General features: G+C 39.0%; 1 protein-coding gene across 8 annotated transcripts in view; it reads right to left on the bottom strand.

The window, feature by feature from the left end:
- SHANK2 (SH3 and multiple ankyrin repeat domains 2) overlaps window positions 1-24,624 on the bottom strand; it is a 544,106-nt gene that overhangs the window by 396,628 nt on the left and 122,854 nt on the right. For 7 of the 8 annotated variants that reach the window (XM_029582906.1, XM_029582904.1, XM_029582897.1 and 4 more), the window contains one exon: window positions 1,013-1,251. In XM_029582906.1, the coding sequence (XP_029438766.1) occupies window positions 1,013-1,228 (216 nt within the window). In that variant the 5' untranslated portion in view covers window positions 1,229-1,251. Of the gene's footprint in view, window positions 1-1,012; window positions 1,252-18,559; window positions 18,579-24,624 lie in introns of those variants that run through there. The other variant, XM_029582901.1, reaches the window with a different exon arrangement.

Below are 24,624 nucleotides of genomic sequence, written 5' to 3'. Positions count from 1 at the left end.
GATTTACTTGTTCTGAATGCTAGGACTTGGGCTATAATGCACCATTTTAAATTCCAAGCTATCGCTGCTCCTTCCCTAGAAATGTTATATAATAGATGTCGAGAATAGAACATGAATTATAACCAAGTGTCACAGGTCAATATTCAGTAATACGGCAGGTGAACGTAGAGCCATATAAACGTTGTCTAGGTAATATTCAGCGAGACTTAGGGGGTCATTTTCCAAGTGGATCGCACACGATAAGGGACGGTATGCACGCAAAAAGTCCCTTATTGCGTGCGATACCAAGATGGGGGTGGAGTCAGCCCCAGAAGAGGATGAATCGGGGCGGCACCGGGGCTGACACTGCAAAGACTGCGCCGACAGCGAAAGGTAAGCACCTTTATCGCTGTCAGTTTCGCGCTGAATAACTGCACCTTTTATGGTGTAGTTATTTGGCGTGACGCCGGCAGCGCAGGACTGCCCCCCCCCGCTTCGCCCCCCCTGATACCGCGGGATTCAAAGAGCCTGGAGGTACAAGCAAATCCAGCCCTTAGTCAGCTGATGCTGAATATACTTGGATAACTTTATTTGGGATTATGTTTTCCCTGACCAAACTTACTTGGTTTCTGGCTAATGCCAGCTGGTTCCATTTTCACCACACCTCAGAAAAATCCCAAAGCTCTTCCCCAGCTCCGTTTTTATCCCAATAAATTTTAGCAACATAATGACTTTCCCCAAGTTAAAATTTGCTGCTAAGAGAGGTGGAAATTTCAAATTTCAGTGTTTATCTAGCTCAAAGTTAGCTGAAGAAACCCTTTTGAATATCAACCTTATAGAAAATAAAAGTTATAATATTCACTATGGATAATTCAAAAGAAAGAAAGAAAAAACTAGGTTAAGCTTTCAAGAAAATTAATTCAGGGTTGAGAAGATCTCAGCTTGATAACAGTAAAGGATAGAATTACAATATATAAATAAGCTCCAATTTTAAATGGTTAATGCAAGAGCATGTCCATTAGGCATTTCATACCGTTTGCTGCAGATCAGGAATTATAATCCTTATAACCAGGGTGTTGGTTTGAATATCTTCCATCCTGCTGGTTGGTTTCTCTGCTGTAGCCTTAATGGTTTCATAAATAGTTTCTTCTTTGGAGCTGTCAGAGCCAGATTCCACAGAATAATCTGAGTAGCTTTGTGCCATCTCATCTTCACTTGAAGTCGGGCTACGTGGCATCTTCAGCACCATACACAGCTTTCAAAGCATGGAGTCTACAAGGAAACAAATAATTACTGGCAATCTTTTCTTCACCTTTAGTAGCTGAGATATAGTGATCATGTAAGAAAATCCTTGCCAAAAAAAAAATACTACAAACTTTACACCTCTTGACATACTAAAACTTCAAAGGATCACCTAAGGTCAATCACTTCTTGGCCAAACATGCACTCTTTCTCTTCATGACAAATATTGAATACAATAAAAATAATAATAACTTCAATACAGTATCAATAATACTAATCTCCATTTTTACACCATCTTCCATTCAAACAATATTCCCAAAGTGGCCAACAACGTTAGCTTTTCACAGATGACTTAGCACCACCTTCTCCGTCCTTCCTGCATTGAAAGCTTTTATATAATCCATGCCTCAAAAATGCTCTAAGTTATTACTATTAAGATGGTGAAGAGTAACATTACTAACCAATTCTAGTCATGATCAACCTATCCACAGGTTAGACCTCAAGTCTTTATAAAAGCAGCATTTTCAGGGAGTAAAGATCAGGCATAGCAATCCATTTCTGATGAGGGTTTTAAATGTTTAGCTACCTCCCTCTGGATGCTCAGAAGGGAAAAGGGAGATAAATAACCAAGTCAAACCATCTTAGGAGGTTACAAGGCAACAGACAAAAAAAACCACCCACAAATGGATAGATCTCCATTCAAAATTATTTTAATGTTTAGTTTTGTATTTCTAAATCTCCTTTTCCAACATTTTCATGTACAATGAGCTCCTGCCCCAAAGAGCTTACAATCCAAGGAGATACCCGAGGCAACAGGAGAAAAAGTGACTTTCCCCAAAGTCATAAGGAGTGTCAGTGGGAGAAGCTTTCCTTATTTATAAATAGTCATATTCCATTGGGAATCAAATGATTTATTTAAGGGTTTTATATACCGACATTCATCAGGGATATCACATCGGTTTACAATAAACGAGAAAATACACTTAACATGTGCTTTACAAGTAACATGAAAACAGGTACATATAAAGCTATTAACAGAATAAATGTCTATATGCCTAAAAGAAATATGTATAAGACTAAGGATATTGTATATAAAGGTAACTTATGTACATAGCACTAGATTTATTCACAATAACTTACAAAGTTGCTTATATTGGGAAGGTTTAGTTCAATATTACATTTTCTGGTTTAAATGATGTGGTCAGAGGGCCCCTGGCATGGAATTATAACCTGGCTGGTCCAAGCTTCATCAGAGACTAAACCATGGCACATTTTGCACCTCCACTCAATGCAATGTAACCCCCTTAATGAGAAAAGCACAAAGAAATAGATGTAATTAAACTGCTACATTCAAACATTTTTTGAAAAAAAAAGTAATATATGTAACATGAAGGAATCACATATATTTCAGAAAAAATATATATATTTTTTTTAAATCTTTAATAAATGATTAACAAATTTGAAGTTTAAAAATATTTTTAAAAAGGGTAACACTTGATCTTAATCAAGTATATAATGTCACTTATAACATACGAACACCCTTCTTGTAACACATAACATCTAGTGAAATGTCTACCACATTTGCAACTCACTCATTCATGTCACTGAATTCTAACTCACTATTACCTAAAAAAAGACTTCATTCATTCAATACTAATCACAGTTACAAAGTATTCAATTCAAACCAAAACAACAGTGTAACATTTAACCATAACACTGAAACTGCTACAGTGTAGACAGACAAATATATCACAGTTGAATGTTACAATGTACAATTAAACCCAACACTAAAGCAGACATTATATAAACAGACAGATTTGTCTCAAGAAATCTAATATGAAAAAATGGTATGCTGTTATAATTTTGAAAAAAAGTAAACCACATATAAAGCAGGAATCCATTATTATCCGTTTATTATCTAGTTAGCCCTCTATCATCGTTCATTGTAATTTCCTTTCTCAGTTACCTGTAAACCGACATGATGTGTCCTACGAATGCCGGTATATAAAAAGTGTTAAATAAATAAATAAATAAATAAATACATATTAAATACACAAATCTTAAGGGAGCATTTTATTTTCTGCATAGTAACCAAGCTCTCTGAAGCATCTTAAAACCAGCATTTGCTTAGCACAAGCATTTCAATGGCATTTTGAATAGCTGATGACCCGATGCTCCTGGGATCATTATGCTGCAGCTCACAATATTCAAAGATAACCAAGTAAGTATCTAATGAAAGCTAGAATATGCAAGATACATCTCTAACTCAGGCCCCACTGCAAGCGTTTCAGGGTTATACAAATGTGTCAGATAGTGTATCTCACAACATAAAGAGAGATAAATTACCTAGAGTAAGAACCCAGCAAAAAAACCCAGGGGGGGGGGGGGGAGAGGGGGAGGACACACATGACATCCTAATCTCTCCTCCCTCGGGTAAATCGCCTGCCCTCTTGCGCAGTCCATCCACGTTTACCTGCACAGAGTTCAAGCAACGTTCAGAAGCACATTTTACACGCAAACCTATGTGAAACACATAGAAAGTTTCTATTTTTGCGTGCCTAAGGAAACTAAATCAACCAGTAAATCTCCTGAAAAGGCAGCAGAAATGTTCTTTTTTTTTTTTTTTTTTTTTTTATAGTGTGCCTAATAAAAGAGAACATAAACATAGCAAATTTTCTCTCAACTCATTCCTCTGGAACACTTTGTGAGTCAGTAGCTAAGAATTCTGGAAAACACCACTAAAACAAACCTATAGGGGGATACCAAGGAAATGGTATAATCCTACTACCCATCTTGCCATATGTCCTCCTTGTGAGGCCCATGTATAGGGGCCCACTGGTCCCTACAAAGGAATATTTGCCTCTCATATTGGCCCTTCCCACCTGCTGGTGATACACCACAAATGGCGCTAAATAAACTTTGACTGAAAAGTGCTAAGGTCTGAAGATGAGAAGAATAGGTAATGAAGCAGGCCCTGGGAGTAAAAGGGATCTAATTGGTCAGACCTTCACCATGCCAAAAACCTCTTCCACTTGAAATTGTAGAATCTTCTGGTTGAAGGCTTTCTAGCATATCTTCCACCTATTTCAGAAGGAGTAAGAAGATGACTATTGCATGTTCAACATCCATACAGTGAAGGCCAGCAGGTTCAGATGGCACAGCCTGCTGTCCACTTGTGCAATGAGTCAGACACATACCCAATGGAATCAGAGACTGAATTAAAAGATGGATGAGATATGGAATCCAAGCTGATGCTCTGAGGATTACCCTCACCTTGTCCTGAAGAGCCCTTTGGACTATCTTGGCAATAAGAGGAATCAGTAGATATGCAAAGAGTAGACCTACACTCCAATCCAGAACAAAAGCACTGGGAGAATGATCTATAGCTACTTGGATGCATATCACAGAACCTCAAGCTTTCTGTTGGCCTCCAAGGCTAACAGGTCAATCAATGACATTCCCTAGTGGCTGAACAAGTCATCCATCATGGCCCTTTAATCAAAGGCCACTCATGCACTTGCAGCACTCTGGTAAGGCAGTCCACCAACATATTCTGGATTCCTGGAAGATGGGCTGCCTGGAGATAGGTATTGGGATATCTGGTCCTTGACCAGATTCAGGGGGCCTTCTCACAAAAGACATTGTGGTTATGGATGAGCACTAATGGCTATAACTGCAGAGTCAAATGTAATTACCCGAGTGTTAAAACTGCACTGAAATTAAGTGCACAGTTTAACAGACAAGCTATTTAAAAAAAAAAAAAACCCTCCCCATGCAGTAAGCTAATGGTATGCTAATACTTCAGGAGTTTGTTTGTTTTTAAGGCACACAAACCAGAAAATGTACATAAAGAAAAAAAAAAAGACAACACAGAAAAATGATTTATGCTCACCACTCACATTTTAAACTAGCAGAAAACATGGTTTATGTGCACAAAACATGTTTTCTGCATGAAAATCACAAGTTATTTTATTCCTTTTTTTTTTTTTTTTTTTAATTTAATAGCTTTTCTGACTCATTTAAGCAGATAATTTACCAGGAACACCTTTTATCTGGCTAGAAAATGATTTAGCTAACTAAAATCCAGCTGGATAACTGGCCCAATATTTTAAAAAAAACCTGACATTTAGCCAGAGAATTTGTGAGTTATGTGACTAAATAGTTTTGAATATTGACACCCCCCCCCCCCTAGTTTTTACTGTATTTTAGTTTGCTCCCAAGTTTGCCTCCTCAGATCCTCATGTCAATCTCTTTCCACTGATATAAAGTTCTCTTGTGCTCTATTAAACCTTTCAGGTGTGTTTGACTATCATCCCCTCCCCTGCCTCATCTCTCCTCTAAAGCAACAGAAAGACAAAGCAAAAATTTTATCCAACATTGGGCCTTGTTTAGTAAAGATTTTCTCCCCATTCTGTGTCTATGGGGAAAAAAGCTTAGTAAACCAGGCCCAATATTTGGAATTAATCTGTGGACTGCTTTGCAGGCATTTTCTCTGTGTCTAAATGGGACACGGGTACATATCCTTGAGTTATCCCACCAAGAGTTAATGCACAGATTTTGCATATTAAATAGTCAAAATACCAAGCTGTAAATAAATGCTCCATTCCAGAGTCCAATAAGAGAAGAAGAAACTCCTGACATTTAAAGTGCACTGCAAGAGCTATAATTGCCTGACCTCAGCAGCACACTGAAAAGCTCTGAACTCTTAATTGGGATTTTCATTTTACTAAAAGTGTTTTATGATAGTTTTTTGTCACAATTTGTTAGCTACTGCTGTGCTCCTTTTTCAGTAGAGAGGATAATAATTACTGTTGACATACTTCACCATCAACAACTCCTGGGATATCTAAAATATTGCAAGAGGCATTCCACATAACCGATACTTAACCTTTCTGTTGCTATAAAGGTACCTAGCCAGAAGGGTCTTGGTTTTCAGAATACTCACAGAAATGTGAATGGACTCAGCTATTTAAAACAGAGACATGGAGGCCTTATTTAAAAAAAAAACAAAAAACTATTCCCCATTCTGTGCCTCAGGAAAAGAAATTCTTCATGGAATAAGACTCCATGTGTGCAAAAGGACCTCATGAATATTTATTGTGAAAATTCTGAAAGCCAAACCAGTTAGAAACCTCCCTGATCAATGTTGAATATGGCAGAAGTATTGGAACTGGTACACAGATTGCCAAGATTCCCTCCTGGTACTTTGAATAGACCATAATATTCGCTTTCTGCTTGAAAAGGTGATGCAGAAGCATCTCATTAAGAAATAATCATCGGTGCATTTTGAATGATCTGTTCAAACAGAGGGAGGCTGTTTTGTGAGTTTGGGCAGGACTGAAGGGTTACGTGGCGAGTTTGAATAACTGTGGTGGCTGTGATACACAGGAGAAAAAACAAGATACCGCCGATGACTCAATGCCACTGGGCACAGTTGCAAATTCTCCATAAACCTCCCCCCCCCCCCCCAAAAAAAAGTTCATAAAAATAATTCCATATCAGCAGTGCTATCGCTATAGGAGGGGTGAGAGGAGACAAGATGGCAAGTGCCCCCCTAAAAAAAAAAAAAAGGCTTTCCGCCCAGTTAAAATCACCAGAGAGCAGGTCCTCCTTCACATTTCAGATTACAATCAGTTGCTCAGTGCGGTTCAAACAGCAGCCTGTCTGAACCAGACAGGAGGAGGGTCCCCCCCAAGACTTGCCAAAAGCAAGTCTTGGGGGACCCTCCTGACCCCCACAAGACTTGCCAAAAGTCCAGCGGGGGTCCAGGAGCAACCTCCTGCACTCGGACCGTCGGCTGCCAGTATTCAAAATGGCGCCGATAGCCTTTGCCCTTACTATGTCACAGGGGCTACTGGTGCCATTGGTCGGCCCCTGTCACATGGTAGGAGCACAAGATGGCGCCAGCCATCCAGTGCTCCTACCATGTGACAGGGTCCGACCAATGGCACGGACACCCTGTCACATGGTAAGGGTAAAGGGCCATTGGCACCATTTTGATTAGTGGCAGCAGACGGCCCGGGAGATCGCTCCAGGGACCCCCACTGGACCACCAGGTACCTGTCAAAAGTTTTTTGGGGGGGTCAGGAGGGTGAGGGAAGCTAAGGGATTAATTTTAAAGGGTCGGGGTGGGTTTAGGGGTTATTTTTGTATGCCGTTTTTCCCGCCCTGCCCCAAAACGATAAGAGAACCCCCATGATCAATATCGTGGGGTTTTCCTATTGTTTTGGGGGAGCCCCCGATTTCTGATGATTTTGAAAACATCGTCCAATATTTTCAATCGTCCGAAGCCCGATTCACATCCCTAGTAAAATATATATATGTATACATTTGGGCCCAGCATATTGTTTCCTGAAAATGTATTCAAAAGGTAATTAGGCTTAAGGGATAGCCCAATTATTGTAATCAGGAAAGATTGTAGCTAACTTCCAAGCACATTCCCAAAAGCTAGCTAGACAATGAAGAGATCAGATATTAGACAATCTGTGCAGTTTTTAAACCATTACTAAGAATCGTGGTTCTACTGTTACTTCACTTGGAAATGTAGAAATAAGGGTCAGCAAACGAGCTGTAGGTGAGACCACTTTTGTGGACTAAGAATACATATAAGATGAACTTTCAAGGAGTATTTTGTCTTCACCAGGTCAGTGAAGAAACTGCACATTTATGAACCTGAAAAGGAGAGGATAAATCTCAAAAGCTAGTTAGTTAAAGCTGTATAAACATTAGTCCTATAAAAATAACTATCACCTACAACTTGTTTGTTGACTCTTGACTCTAAATCATTACTATACATCATTATTTAAAGGATTTCATTTATGAAAGCAAGAAAAACATCACGGCTGTGCCAAATCCTGAAGTCTGCACCGTCACTGAGCCAGCAGAGCACTCTGGATTCACACAGTATGATAGAAAGTAGAATTGTCACAGAAACACTTTTATGGCCTGATTCCCTCAGCTTTTTTTTTTCCCCAGAGAAACAGAACAGGAGAAAAGGAATTAGAACCTCTGGTCCCAATTTTCAAAGCGCATTCAGCACTATTTAGCCAGATAAGCGGGACTTGTGCAGCTAAGTAGCAGCTGCTGAATACTTGCCTAGGCTCAACAGGCACCGCTTAGCCACATAAGCCCCTTTTGCAACTAAAAGTTACATGCACAAAAAGTAGGTGTGTACTGGGCGGACCAGAGGCGGAGCGAGTTAGGCGTATAACAAATACACCTAACCACCAATATTTGGAGTTAGATATATAAGTGTACGTCTAAGTTCAGCCATGCCATAGAGAAAAGTCTAAACTTAGCCAGGTAGACTTATCTGAAGTGCACACACATACAAATATATTCAGCAGCTTTGCCATGCCGCTGAGTATACATCGTATCTTAGTTGGATAAGCTCTAAGTGGCTAAGTTACTTACATGGCCATCCAATGTGTCTAATTATTAAAATGTCACAACTCTATTTTATCACAAAACTAATTGCTGGGTGTCTCCTGTTTCACTGTGGATAAAGGGCAGGTCCCGCTAATGTAAAGAAATATTTATTTTTCAGCTAATATTACTGTTCGGAAGCAATAGGAGAATGGCTGGCTGAGTGCCAGTCTGCAACTTGTCAGCTAACACCACCAATCAGGCAGCAGGCTTGTGTTAATTCAGTCATTTTTCTGCACACAATATATGTTATTTTCTTTTCCTGAATACAGATGGACAAAAATGACTGCAGAGTTTGATCATAATCATTTTTAAAAATAACACCTCAAACAACTTTCTTCCTAGTACTGATGCTTGCTTTATTTAATTTTAAACACATATTCCTCTGATCCTAATTCCTTACACACATAAAACAACAAAGTTTCAAAACAAAAATATAACAAAAAATACAATCCTAAATCATATATCAACAACTGTAGCAAAGGCATGTGAAATATGGTTCACTTTAACCTTTTTAAGAAATGTCAAGTATCTCTTCTAATTGAAGATCAAGAGGAAGTAAACTCCAGAACATTGGTCCAGCCACAGCAAATACTCTAGTGTGGGTCTCAGGCCTCCGAATTGATGTAAATGATGCACTGTTTAAAAACGTTGGCTCACAATGTTTAAGGACATGCTGGGTAATGATAGATTTAAACCAACCGGGAACATCACTTCCAATAGCAATGCCAATTTTTAAGCTATCTTACATTTTATGCACCATGCCACACAGCCATTACAGTTCTTCAGTATACATGCATTATGATCACAGAAGCAGCAGCCGAAAACAAGATGAGCAGCTGAATTTTTAATGAGCTACAAAATGTGAAGCAAGGAGATAGCAAGGTAAAGATAAATTACAATAATCTATATGAGTCAAGAGCATTGCCTATAGCACAGCCCTAGAGAAATGCAATGGCTTCAACTTATGTACCATATTCAACTTGAAGAAAGCAGACTTAATAACTGACTCAACTTGGACTTTCATAGATAGTTTGGAGTCAACAATGACATCAAGATTCCAAATCCCAGTCAGTAACAGGAAGGGAAATATCAGCAAGTTGTATCCAAGTAGGCACCAATAAATTGTGGAAATGACTAACCAACAATAGCTTAGCCTCCTTTAAATTCAGAACAAAGTCATTGGAAGAATCCAGATGTTCATGGTTTTGATGCACTTCACAAGAGTAGAAACAATGGAGTCACACATAGGAAGGAATATCAATGTCATCTGCATAAATATGATAGTGAATACCAAAAGCAGTAAATAGCTTACCATATTAAACAAACTATGGTGGTGACAGAGACATGCTATGCAAACTATAATCAATTCAGGAAGGACAGGGTAAGAAGAAAGGGAAGAGTGGTGCCCTACATAAAATATATAATATATTAATATATATATTCCTTCACAGGCAGAAGAAATGGAGAGAAATTTAATGTAAGACATTTACAGAGATTGCTTTGAAAGGAAGGGGGCCTATTGCTAGGTGATGTGAATCTGTCAGAGGCTGCAGTGTTAACTAGAATCAGGGAGGTCTTGTATTATCTGCAGGAAAAACTCTTCAAGGAACTGGTAACTCATTTTCTATCTAATTTTTTTGTGGGCTGTGAGCGCCAACAAGTTCTCATGTCGAATGCAGTACACGGATTTGTGCTCAGTGTTCTATGAAACATCATTCTATTTTCCTTTTCTTGTATGTGCTATGTTTTCCTGTGCATACTTATTTTATGAACTGTATGTGTGTGTACACATATGAACAGCTTGCAGACTGCTAACAGAATGGAAGTGAGGGGACAATACTAGCCCTGGTGCTTAAAGTGGGGAGAATTTATAATGTCACAGTGGGGGAATCATCTGAGATTCAGGGATTACCGGATGGTCTAGTTCAGTATTAAGAGCATAAGCAGTCATGGTTCATTCAAAGGTGAGGGTCATGAACTTCAGAAAAACAATAACTTTGTTAAGATAGATTTCAGGGATTTGTTAACTGTATGGGATAATCTAAGATAAGTAGAAGAGTAATGGACAAAACTAAAAGGAGATATTGAAAAGGCAGCCAACATTGTTAGAAAAGTAAATATAAAGTAAGAGGAAAAAGAGACCACATTTGCATATTTGTTATCCTGCCAGTTGGGGTGCCATCAAGGTGGGTCACAGAAGAATCATTAATAAACTACAAGAGCTCATAGAAAGAGGAAGACAGAAAACAACATCTGGAGAAGCTGAGAAAGTAGCCAGGAAACTGAAGGTGCAAATGGAAGAAAAATAGCTAATACAATAACATAGGAGAACAAGATAGGTTAGTGAGAGTACACATAGGACTGTAAGACTCAGGAGGTGAAGGGGGGAATATGTAGAAGCTGAGGAGAACGTAGAATTGGTTAAGAAACATTTCTGTTCAGTGTTCATTGAGGAAGGCCTTCAGAAAAGGAATTGAAGAGAGGTAGACCTCAAGCTACTTTCAAAACACTGCATTTGCAAGGAGATTAACTAAATTAAAAGTAGATAAAGCAATGGGACCAGATGAAATACATCTGAGGGTATTAAGGGAATATTTAGGAAGCTCTGACAGCTCCACTGCTGACCTTTTCAATGCTTCTTTAGAGTCAGGAGAGGTTTCAAAGGACTGGGAACAAGAAAAGGTCGTTCCTCTTCACAAAAATGGAAGGAGAACTACAATCCAGTGAGTCTGACCTCAGTGTTAAATAAATTAATGGAATTGTACCTAAAATGAGGCTAGTGCAATTTCTGGAAGCCAGCAAGGTTTCAGCAGAGCTAGGTCTTGCCAGATGAATCTAATCTATTTAATTGACTGGGTAACCAGAGAGGTAGACAAGGAGAAAGCACGAGATGTAATGCAGTGGTTCTCAAATGTTCAGGACTACTGTGCCCCTTTGAAGAGTTTGAGATGCCTTGTATGTACCCCCAGATGCACAAAGATTCAAAATTTGCAAAACAAAAAATTTAAAACAAACCATCTAGGTAAGGGCCAGATTCATGAAGGCTTTTCTCTCATTTTGTGTCTAGGGGGAAGACTCTTACAGCCAAATTTTAAATCCCCCCCCCCCCCCGCGCATGCGAAAAATGGGGTTAAGCGCTGAAGTGCCAGGCCCAGTTAAAGGGGCAGGGAGGGGCAGGGCTGGAGGCGGCCAGGTCAGTGGCCATTTGACCTTGTACCGGGGAAGAGCATCCTGGCGTGTGCAAGTTGCTACTGATCTGTTGGAGCAGTAAGCAACAATAAAAAACATTGACAGGTAGGAGAAAGAGTTTAGAGGGTGGGGAGGAGAGGAGAAGAGGAAGGGAGGTTAGGGAAGTTCCCTCCCAGTCCTTAATTGGAGCAGACTGGGAGGGAACTGTGGAAGGCCTCGATGCATTGCTATGCGGAAATTGCAATTCTCTACCCCCCCCCCCCCTTGCGCACACCGCACTTACAGGTGGAATTAATATTACAGGAAGACACTTCGCTATTAAAAAAAACCCTACTGTTGAAGGATTATCAGGAAAAGTTTGTCTTTTATGGATGATACCAAGATCTGCAACAGGATAGGCATCCTGGAAGGAGTGGCAAACATGAGAAGGGATATAGTGAAGAGTAAGGAATGGTCCAGAATCTGGAATCTAAAAATAAATTCTAAAAAAAATGCAGTGATGCATTTGAGTTACAAATCCCAAGGAAGCAGTATAGTGAAGGCAGGGGGAGGCGGAAGGCTGCAGTTATACTCTGCACGAAACAAGGGCGAGGACTGGGAGTGATTACATCTGATGAACAAAGAGGTAGATAAAGTCAGGAGGATGCTCTGGTGCATTAAGAGAGGAATAGCCAGCAGGAAAAAGAAGAGAAGATATTGCTTCTATACAAGTCCATGATGAGATCTCATTTGGAGTACTGAAAACAATTCTGGAGCCTGCGCCTTCAAAAGGATATAAATTGGATGGAGTCAGTTCAGAGGGAGGCTACTAAAATGGTCAATGGTCTGCATCAAAATGTATATGGGGAGAAATTTAAAGACCTAAACATGTATACTCTAGAGGACAGGAGGGAAAGGGGAGATATGATTGACAGTTTAAATAACTCCAGGGATTAAAATGCACAGAAAGCAGATCTCTCAATGGAAAGGAGGCTCTAGAACGAGGGGTCATGGAATGAGGGTGAGAGGGGGAGACTCAGGAGTAATCTAAGGAAATATTTCTTTCCAGAGAGGGTGGTGGATGTATGAACAGCTTCCCTGTGAATATGGTGGAGACAAGGACAGTATCAGAATTCAAGAAAAAAAAAACATGTAGCAAAGCACAGACAATGAGAGAGGAAGGGATTATAAAGCTTAATAGGCAGGTTGGGCCCTATGATCCTTTACCTGCCATCATGTTCTACACCTAATGTTTTTTTGGTTTTTTCAAAATTATTTCTTGGGTCATATCCAACTTAATTTACAACACACACACAAATATGAGGAGAGGGGAAGAATATTCCACATAAACAGTTTTTTGTTTTTTTATTTGCATGGAGGTTGAGATCTATCAGCTCAAAATCACTCAGACAAATGCTGTATATTTTCACATTTTTCCTAACACTGCACCCATGGGATTGTTTTTATCTAAGATCTCTATATAATCAAAGATGATATCCTATAGTGTCATGTACTTAAGATTCAGCTCTTTACAGCATCATCATTTATTCATATTTTAAAACTGGGTCAACACACCACATTTATGAAGGCTGGAAAAGAGATGTCACAAGACTATGCACCTACTGGTAAGAGCAGTGGGAAAGTTTGCTAAAAGGAAAAACAAAAAAAAAAAATCACTGACTTCAGCAATTGCTGGATCAGATTTTGGAAATTGGATGTAGGGGATGACAGCTGGGCTTTGAGCAAGGGTAGATGGGACACAAGGCTAAATCATTCACCTTCAAAGGATTACACTCAGGCTGGCACAACTATTCATGGAAACAAGAAAAGACGTCAAGGAAATTTTTTTTTAACTGTTACATGGGATCTTCTTAGTGTTTGGGTAATTGCCAGGTTCTTATGGTCTGGTTTGGCCTCTGTTGGAAACAGGATGCTGGGCTTGATGGACCCTTGGTCTGACCCAGCATGGCAATTTCTTATGTTCTTATGAATTTTAAAATAACAAAATATATATATGTATGTATGTATGTATGTATGTATGTATGTATGTAAATTGTGCTGGGAATCAATTACTGCTGAACAGCCTATGGCAATAAAAAAAAAAGTTTATAAATTGGGATCCACTGCATGCACACAGATTTTCCGAGCACTGTATACCATGCTGCAGGTGGCAAGATCATACACAGAATGTTGAAAGCAAAGTATAATAGAACAAACAAGTCTACATTATGAGCTTGTTAAAGATATTCATTTAAACAGACTCAGGGACAGATGTAATAAAACCTGCACTGAAATCTGCACAGATGTTTTTGGGTGCGCATGGGAAAAACACAGTGGAAGCGTGGGAAGTAATACTGGCTGGATTAGATATGCACATAAAATCTGCACACACCAATCATATGTGCTATAATGCACGCAGAAACATGCACTAATGGCCCTATATAGTAAAACACGCAGACATCCACACAGAAACTCACGTGGACACCCACCGGCGAGTGAAGCCTGTGATTGATTCTCAGGGCAAAAGCCTTTCTTTTTCAAAAAAAACTGAAGTAGTGGTCCTGAAATAGCTGTGAAGGTGGGTAGAGCAATACTTAACCCCTTCATGATCAGACTCCGACCACTGACGAGAGCGTGAAACGCAGATCGGCAATTCTGACTCATTGAGAAGCTGCCTTCTCTCTACCCATTCTGTCTGCCACTTGGCTGACCCACAAAAGCATCAAAATAAATGGTCTCCACACCGTCACTTTCACTTACCTCCTGCCCTGACCCACGTGCTAAAAACCTGCATTAAAAAACCTCCACTAATCCGATCTCCCTGCTAGTGCAGCTCCCTGCATTGCCCGTAAATAGATAAATCGCCTCCTTTGCATGCTATTAGCATGCACACATGCAGAAAAACCACGGGGCTGTAAGCGCGCTTGTACACGCTTTTTCCCCCCATGAATAAAACCATTACATACCCATATAGGGCTTTGCACAGGAAAACGCGTGTACAAACACGCGTATAGGCGTGCACAAACCCGCGGTAGCTTCAGCGCACCTTATTACATCGGCCCCTATGAAAGCAGATAAGAACCATAAGATAAAGGCCATTTATTATTTTATTTATTTAAGGGGGTTTTTTTATATACCACGGCACATTTGGAACATCACCTCGGTTTACAGTCTAACATAATGCAGCAACAGGCTTTACATAGAAATACAAACAACAGTGGTAATAAATTGCATGGAAACTAGGTAATACCTAAATATTTGGTTTAAATTTAAACTTTATAAATAAGAGCTTAAAATGGATAATGCATGCAAAGGGTATAAATATATTCTCATGTTATGGGTATAACGACAGTATAAGAACAGTATATCAGTACGGTACAGTTTAGGATGTTCCTAGATTGGTGCGGAGTAAGTGTAGGGGGGATTGCTTGGGAATAAGAGTAGAGAGGGGGCAAGAGTCATATTTACAAGAGCCATATTTACAGCTTTCATGCCTCTATTATTTATTAATTTTGAATTATTGCATTTCTTACATGTATAAGAAATGTGATTCATATAAAACGTTTAAAAAATTCCAAAACATATTAGACAAAACTATATTTAAAAAAATGTAAATGGATAAATTAAAAAATATATATATAAGCAGCATGCATTAAACGTTGATAATAATTAAAAACACATTAAAGGGTGGCTAGAAAAGGGGTCTTGCTGAAGATCCAAATGAGTAAGAGCTATCCTCCTAGAGATCACCATCAAAAATCAGTCTTCTGCAGGGGTAATCACAGATGAAGAGGCTGCTAGTAAAAAGGACGAGACCACATGTCAGCATGAAGCCCCACCCTGGAGAAGAGGCTCTTCCTGGTCTGGAATCACTGTCTAGCATGGAGGGGCACCCAAGGGCCAGAAACATGCACTGGGGCCCCAGATGTGCTCTGCTGGTACTGTCCCAACCCAGAATTTCTACAGCCACCCTGTCCACTTCCCCCACCACTGGCAATCCTGTGGAAGTCAATTCTTGTCGAGAGATGTCGGAGCCCGTGGTGGACCAAACATCTCTAGCCACATGCTTACTTGGTCTAATTTGACATTTGGACCTGCACAAGATTATCTACTCTGACTATTAAAAGAAGACCAGGAGGGGATTTCTCTCTTCACATTGCCAAACAGTTGCATAGAAGAGAATCTGTACTGCTACCACATGGCTGTAGGGTTGTGATGTTACCTTTGTGCTACAAAGAAAGAGCCTGAAATGTCCTTGACCAGTGGCTCACATTGCCCGTTTCATTGCTTGGGACCTGGCCCTGGAAGCAAACCAGAGTAGCGACTTCACCACTAAGCTACCAGACCTGACCCACTTTGTCTCAAAATGCAGTCACAGAGAAGTAGCTCAGAGTAAGATTCATTTTTCTTCTAAAATCACATGGAGACAACTTTGGAGACTGCAGGTGCCAAATGAACAAACCTTTATCACAGTAGGGCCTCCCTTTCAGTGGTTTTGAGTACAAGCTATAATGCACCTTCAGAATGACTTCATCCCACCAATTTATGGAACAATTTATTTTTATTTCAATATCAATTGGTTTACACCCATCAGCAACTGGAAGCTGTGGGGATTTTTGTTTTCTTAAATTTATTTCCTATGTTTTAAACACAATGCAACTATGGAACTTCGGATTTGGACAACTACAGAACAGATAAACATTAAAAATGTCACTGGGTCAGACCAAAGGTCTATCAAGCCCAGCATCTGGTCTCAGACAGTGGCTAAACCAGGTCACATGCTCCTGGCAGGGTCCAGTCTTTCTTGCTCACAGCCAGGGACAAGCAGCAGCTTTTCCAAGTCTACCTGGCAAATGTGTTTCCTCCAGGAACTTCTCCAAACCTTTTCTAAACCCAGCTATGCTTTCTTTCTGCTTTCACCACATCCTCTGGTATCAAATTCCAGTGTTTAGTTGTATACTGAGTGAAAAAATAGTTTAGTTGTATACTGAGTGAAAAAATAGTTTGACCAATTTGTTTTAAATGTGCTACCTATTATCTTCATGTAGTGTTCCCTAGTACAAGTATTTTATTTATTTAGTTATTTTATATACCATCATTCCAAATAAAGATCACAACATAACATACATATTATGGCATGACTTATACAATTATTACAAACAATATACCCGTGTATTTCAATGAAATTTATCTTCAATTTTTATTCTTTAACAAACCTTTAAAAACATAACACATATCTGTTTATATCACCCATACACACCACATTGCAATATCGATTGTGTTGGGATACAAGTTATGAATTTCATGAAAATGAGAACGGCAATCTAATAAGGAACTCAGATGGGATATAAGCAAAGAGTATTGTAATGTTCATTATGTTAGGATGTAACTTATGAAATATGAAAATAATAAGGGTAATCTAATAAGGAATTCTAATTATAAATGATTGTTTACAATAGTAAAGGAAACTTGTGTTAAATGTAACAGAGGTAGAAATTGGGATATTTAATAAAAGAGGAGTATGTTTACATTGTAAATTAGGGAATGTTGCAATAGTATTGTTAAAGTGTAACAAGTTTGTATTGTCAGATTTTAATAGTTTATTGTTGTGTGAGTGAATGTGGTGTGTATGGGTGATATAAACAGATATGTGTTATGTTTTTAAAGGTTTGTTAAAGAATAAAAATTGAAGATAAATTTCATTGAAATACACGGGTATATTGTTTGTAATACTTGTCAGTGTTAATACCTGTGGTAGACCCAGGATAATTCTATTAATATACATGACTTATACAATGACAATGTAATCACATTACATACATACATCGGCAGGAACATTGATTTAATGTAATCAAGTGAGATGGGTAACTTTAAAATTACACCCTCTGACCAAGTACAGGACATCAGAATACAGATAGATGAAAACCTAGCAATGGAAAAGCACATACATGAATTAATTAAAACAGGCTATGTGAAACTGCACTTACTACATAGACCGATACCATTGCTGACTCATGAAGACTTCTGCACAGTCCTGCAAACCCTCATCTTCTCTAACATAGACTACTGTAACTCTTTTACTAGGAGTACCTGTTTAATAAAAAAGCTACAACTCCTACAAAATGCCGCAGCAAGGCTCTTAATAGGATCAAGAACATTTGATCACATCATGCACTCACTGATAGCTCTACATTGACTAAGTGTGCAATCCCAAATTCACTACAAAGTATTAACACTAATACATACAACCATCCATTCTAATAACCCAGGTCTGGCAGCCATAGGACTACAACCATACAAACCACAGAGATCACTAAGATCTCAGAATAAAGGATCATTAGCTATGCCAACATTACTGAATGCTCATCTAACAAAAATAAGAGACTGTGTGTTCTCCATTGCTGGCCCAATATTATGGAACTCACTACCAGAGAAACTACGACTGACCCCAGAACGAAAGAAATTCAAAAGTGAACTGAAAACATGGTTATTTAAAAATGCCTACCTTAAATCTTACCTGAAATCAGAGCAAACACCAGTAAGGACAACTTAAAACTACCTATGCTCAGAACAAGCACCAATAAGGTCAAAGACATTAATAAACTAACAATAGAACTAAACAGCCCATCACACCCCAACGCCAAAATAAAAAATCTGAAACATATCTTATAAACCACCAACCTCTTATCCTAGTACCTTTGTTAAAACACTAGCACACCCCCTAGACCTATATCTCACTTACTTCTTCCATCTCTTCATGATTTTATAGACCTCTTATCATATCTCCTGTCCTCCAGGCTGAAGATCCTGAACAAGTTACTCAATGATCACACCAAAAGTACATAAAAAAAAAAAAGTATGAAAACACTGAAAAAACCCAAACAAACAAAAAACATGTTCTCCACCCATTTGAGGCTTTGTTTTCCAAATAAGAATTTTCTAAGGCAGCTCAGTTCCAGGTTGTTAGTCAAGCTCTGAACAAAGCCACATTGTGACCTCAGCAAGCACTGCTGCATGACAGAGCACTGTGTGTTGACTTTAAGGAACAAAGCACAATAGGCAGGTAGTGCTTTTCTCAGAGCATCGGGCAGAGTTGGAGTTCACGGCACAAAGCCAGGGCAGTGCTTTCAAACCACTGTCCTGGAATGCCTTCTTACTTTCATGAAACCTATCTTAAAAAGTCTGAAAGACAGATACTTGGTTTGGGATTTTCAGCGATATAAAGGATTTATTTTTTTTTTTTGGAGTGGGAGGAAGGCTGAGCAACAAGTCTAGTGGTGCTAAATGTCTAGATCCAAAACTAAAAATGTCATGCAGGACATCAGAAAAGATCACAGCTCTCCCAGTCAAACTGAAGTTGGGGATGGTAACTTTTAAACAGCCGTGTGGGCACACATGTACACGCATAAGCTGGCTCGGGCTAATGGACATGGCCATTTTATAACATATGAGCATAAATGCATGCATGACATAATATATGTTGTATGCATGTACATGTGTGGGCAATTTTATATGGACACATGTATATGCATGCAAATAATACCTCTATAGCATAAGTGGGGGGATTTTGGTATATATGCGCGCCAACACAATTACCAGTTCTCCCAATTTGTCCCCAGGTTTGCCCACATAAAGGATAGGATTTCCTAACCCTGCTAGATAAATAGCCTCCCTTCTCCCCTATTAGCCCCAACTCTTAAAATATCTAGACTAGTCAGCAGGGTTTTATTTTACTACTTACACGCCATCCCCTAGCAGAAGTTACTCAGTAGGGGACCCCAAAGAGCACTTGTATGCATAAATACTTACGTGGGCACTTTCATTGAGAAATCTAGGAATGGCCATACCTCACCCAGATATGCCCCTATTTTGTAAAATAAAAATGTGTGCATACTTACATGCTTTTTAAAATCCATGTGGTGTGCACTGGCCCAAATTTTGCCCATATCTCCTGACTTCGGCAAACATAGGGCTTTTAAAATTCACCTTTTAGTTTTCATAGCAGAGCATAAACATTTAAGGAAACTTCAGAGGAAGCTTTAAACGAAGCCATAAAAACGCTTCCCAATTATACAGTGTTGGATAAGTGATTTTCACTTCTTAGCTTCTCACCCACCCAATTCTCCCAGACCTTTCTAGAAGTTCACAAAGATGACATATTTCCAGCAAGCAACTTTCTCAAAAAAAAAAAAAAAAACAACTTAGGAAGTAAACCAAGTCCAGGTCTGTCTCTCAAACACTCTCTTCTGGAAACTCTCAGGTTGATGGCAAAAGCAAGCAAATATGCTTATAACATCCCACATCTAAAAGAATGACAATTACATATAGGGTATGTTCCCATTTATCCACTCTCCAACTAAATACAACTTTTTTTTTTTGTTGTTGGTGTAAATGGGTCACAGACCAAGACAATCTTGCTACGATTTCTATTATGTTTACAGAATCAATCAAAAAAAAAAACCGCACCCAATGACCCGAACCCAAGCCATACTGTCCACTAATCATAAATGTGAGATGCAAAAGACAATATCATTGATTATCCACACTCCAGCAAGCAACACTAATCACCTACAAATTGTTTTCCTATTTTTTTTTTAATTTTGATTTTTCAAATAGATAACAGTGATAGTTTCTACAGAACTATCACTGTCACAATCAAAGCCATGGTTAAGTTGCAGTGGCCACCCTGAAGTGTTTCTTGCAGTTATTCGGTGACCTCCCATTATACCCCAGGCAGGTACTTCTAGTGCAGAAAGACAGCTTTGGTCAGGACTGGGCTATTGAAAGAGAGCTCTCCCCTTGCAGATAGAGTCTGTTCACACCCAATGCTTGCATTGTTTGTGGGTTTTAGATGCACAGCAAAGAAAACCAAACAAAAAATCCAATTGACACTTGTGAGAACTTGGGACCACGATTATCATAGTGACAGCTGGGAACAACCATCATATATAAAATGAGAGCACCATTTTATTTATTTAACAGTTTTTATATACTGATGGTCATTGGGAACATCTCATTGGTTGACAAGAAACAAAAAGCTTATTTACTTACTTATGAAAATCAAAACAAATAGGAAACAAGTCCTGGGTGATTAGTAATGGTTGCTGGAGTAGAATTGCTATTGCTTTTGGCATCCACATTTATAATTAGTGATTATTACATAACATCCATAGTACATTTAGAAACCAGGAATGTAACATAGAACATGGTAGGGTATAATATGCAAACAAGGTTTTGCATAATCACCCTTAGTTTTCCTAAAACTGACATCATATTCATTAGCATCTGCCCTGTTTTTTCAGACTCAACCACTGTCATACTTCTTGTTCAAGTCCTTCCTGACTGATAATGGCCCATGCAGAGGGTGACTCTTAATACAATTCTATCATGCAAATAGTAAAAACCCTCTAGGCAAGCTCCTAAAACAGAAGTGGGCAACTCCAATGTTCTAGGACCCCAACTAGTTGGGTCTTCAGGATAACATTAATGATCACAATTAAGGCAGTGTGCATGCAAATCTATCTCATGCGTATTCCCCTTGGATATCCTGAAAACCAGATCTGTTTGCAGCACTCCAGGGCTGGAGTTTCCTACCCCTGCCATAGGGTGCTGCAAGTTAGAGGACTGAGTCAAACAGTCTCATTCCTTTTGCATTTGAGCCAAACAAACATGATACCTATGAAAAATGTCTGCGATTTCCAGGAGTTTTAGCAAGGAGTCCCTTAATAAGAGGCTTTAGTGGAGGGGAAGGGATGGAGCTGACTAGAATCCACCACCACATACTCCTTTGAAGTCTAAAGCCACTGATGCTACTCCCATCTGGGTTACATCCTTGCTTCCTTACATAACCTAATTAAAGGAAATCAACAAACGTCATTAGCTTTACCTAATAAACATTAACAAAATACAAGCTTTGGGGGGGGGGGGGGAGTGGTGACCACTAATGTTTCCTTCCTTAGGCAATATCTGTTCTTTTCACAATTTTTATTTTTGGTGAACCTAATGCACTGCTCCTTCTCCACATTCAAAAACAGAGAGTGATCCTGGCAATGAAAACATCCAGAGTTCCTAGAAGCCCTTGCTGTAGTCATCCCCTAAAACTCTTGAGTCTGAATTCCTATCATTGCTCATCATGTCAAGACATGATTAGCTGAATTCATTACTAAGTGTAATTTTATCCTTGAACAGAGTTAGAAAATCTTAAGAAGGGAAATTATAATTTAATCAAGTCACAGCAAAGGCACGGGCAGGTTCTCCAAGCACATCCACAGAATCTTGTGCCTGATCCAAAATATTCTCAAAATCAAGTTATTTTCCTCCATTGGTAATTAGCTCATATATAAATTAAAGCTAATCAGATACACCCCTTGATTAAAACAAGGCTGCCCTGCTCCAAGGCAAGTCCTGCCGTGGAAACTCTTTAAATGCCTCCCAGGTGACAACCAGCCTCTTGGGTCCATAATGCATGTCAAGCGCAATCATCAAATCAAGCGTCTTTTGTTTTAATATGATTTTATTAATTGAATGTCTCTTTGATGCCAATGACCCAGTTTGCTGGAAGTTATTTTTGCATTTCTATGGAAATAGGCTTTTGGTTATTAAGATCTCTGCTCGAAAACAGTTATGAGCCTTTTCCCTTTTAAGTGCCCTCTAGTTAGAGTAAATAGCGTGACAAATGCATTAATTGCTGTTAATGCTTCACTTTCCTCCCTCACCCATTATGAAATTTTGATGACCAAGGTTAATCAGAAATTAAATATTTTAATTTTTAGAAAAACCTTTTTTGGTTATTTTCCTGCAAAAAGGGAGAATGAGTCATCCTCCCATGGTGTTTGTTTACAAATCTCCAGCTCACAACTCTAGAGTTGCCATCTCACCAAGGTCACGTCTTGCTTTTGTCCTTTGCATGCCTGGAAATGTAGTCCTACTTTTCTCAGGGAAAATCAAGGTTACATCTCCATGCATGCAAAGGGACATAACTAGGACTGGATCAGCCTGCTCAGGCAACCCGACAACTGTCTCTATGATTCAGTTTGAGAAGCCTTTCCCCAGTCAACAAATGCTCCTTGCAAACTGAGGCTCAGAGAAACAAATCTGAGTTTAATGGTCATTTGGCTCCCTACTTCAAGCAGCTGGTGGCCAAATCATTTTCTTAAGATAGCTGTTTTAGCTATTCTGCCAGTGAAGTTTAGCAGATTTGGATAAGTTCCTGGAGAAGAAGTCCATAAACTGCTATTAATCAAGCTGACTTAGGGAACAGCCACTGCCATTACTGGCATTACTAGCATGGGATTTATTTAATGTTTGTGTACTTGCCAGGTACTTGTAGCCTGGATTGGCCACTATTGGAAACAGGATACTGGGCTTGATAGACCCACGGTCTGACCTAATATGACAACTTGTGTTTTTAAGACTATCAACTGATGAACACTAGTGGCTTAATAAATGGCCACCAAAATTCTGCCAAATGACATGAGAGAAAAAAAATAGGAGTCAGCACCTTTGCAATTGGTTTCTACATTAATTGCCACCTTCTGCAAAGCGGGAGGAAGACCTTAGCTAGTCCTCCTTCTTTCCTTCCATTTCAAATCAACATTACTGGGATCAGAATACTTCTGGAGTGAGTGTAAAAGCCACAACAGATTTGTACTATCAGGCCAGAACCTAAGTCACCAGGCAAATCTTAATTCTGCTATGCTGTGATCAAATGTCTCAACTGCAGATTTTAACCTACCACACATCTCCCCTACCTTACCATGGGACTCTACCACCAAGCTGAGCTAGCAGGAGATCAGGATCTGTTTAACACTGATACTTTAGTTCTTCATTCCCTAAGTGTTTCAGTCTCACTTAAATGAAAAAAAAAAATTCAGCAAATGTACAAATTGGAGCAGATAACCAAATAATCTTATTGACTAGATATACCAAAAAGGCTTTAAACATACAACTATTCAGAGCAAAAAAGTGTCTGTACATATTCGCAATATGACACCGAGGTGCATGCAACAGCTGTATAATAATTAGATGAAGAAACAGAAAGAAATAGTAATAAGTTCAGAGCTTTAACAATGCACTTCAGTGCCTAGGGCAGAAGTTGTATAGGTTCAAAATGAGATGACGACATCCAACACAGAGACTAGATAAATGTAAAAAAAACCCTTTTGGATAGTGATACGTGATCTGGGGTGACCGTGTGGGAGACAGCAATCCTCAGACAATTCATACATCACAAAAAAAGACGTTCACAAATGATTTTAATGATTAAAAATGTATATCACAAGAATACCACCGAGTTGGGAACACTTGCAATTGAAAATCTATAAAAGTTAAAAATGGTATACATAAATAATGAAGCTATAACCAATGTATAGTTTCGGCTCATATAAGTGATACATCAGTGTACATTATACTCTATAGTCCTCTGTTGGTTGTTTATGAGGTTTGCTTGTTTTTTTTTAAGTACTGCCAGTGCCAACCCACACCTGCATTTTAGTTATTTCTCTGCTCCCACCCCCAAAATCCTTTATAATTTGGGCAGCTGCCCCTCTCACCCGCCCATAAATCCATGGTCCTGAATTAAGCAGGCTTGTAAGCTTCCAGGCAAAATTTCAAGTCAGGATGTGAGAATTTCTTTTAATTCAGCACAGGGGAAAGAAACAGTGATATAGTAAAAGATTCCTTAACAGCAGCAACTAACAAGATTGTTCTTCCACTAAAACAAAAACAAGAAAAACACACTTATCCCACAGTAATTTGTATGGCAGTTTGCAACTGCCTACATATGATTATTTTATTTGTATATATATA

The sequence above is a fragment of the Rhinatrema bivittatum genome, chromosome 17 (genome assembly GCF_901001135.1).
Source record: "Rhinatrema bivittatum chromosome 17, aRhiBiv1.1, whole genome shotgun sequence".
NCBI lineage: Eukaryota > Metazoa > Chordata > Amphibia > Gymnophiona > Rhinatrematidae > Rhinatrema > Rhinatrema bivittatum.
The sequence above is the reverse complement of the archived record's forward strand: the minus strand, read 5'-3'. Positions and strand labels throughout refer to the sequence as shown.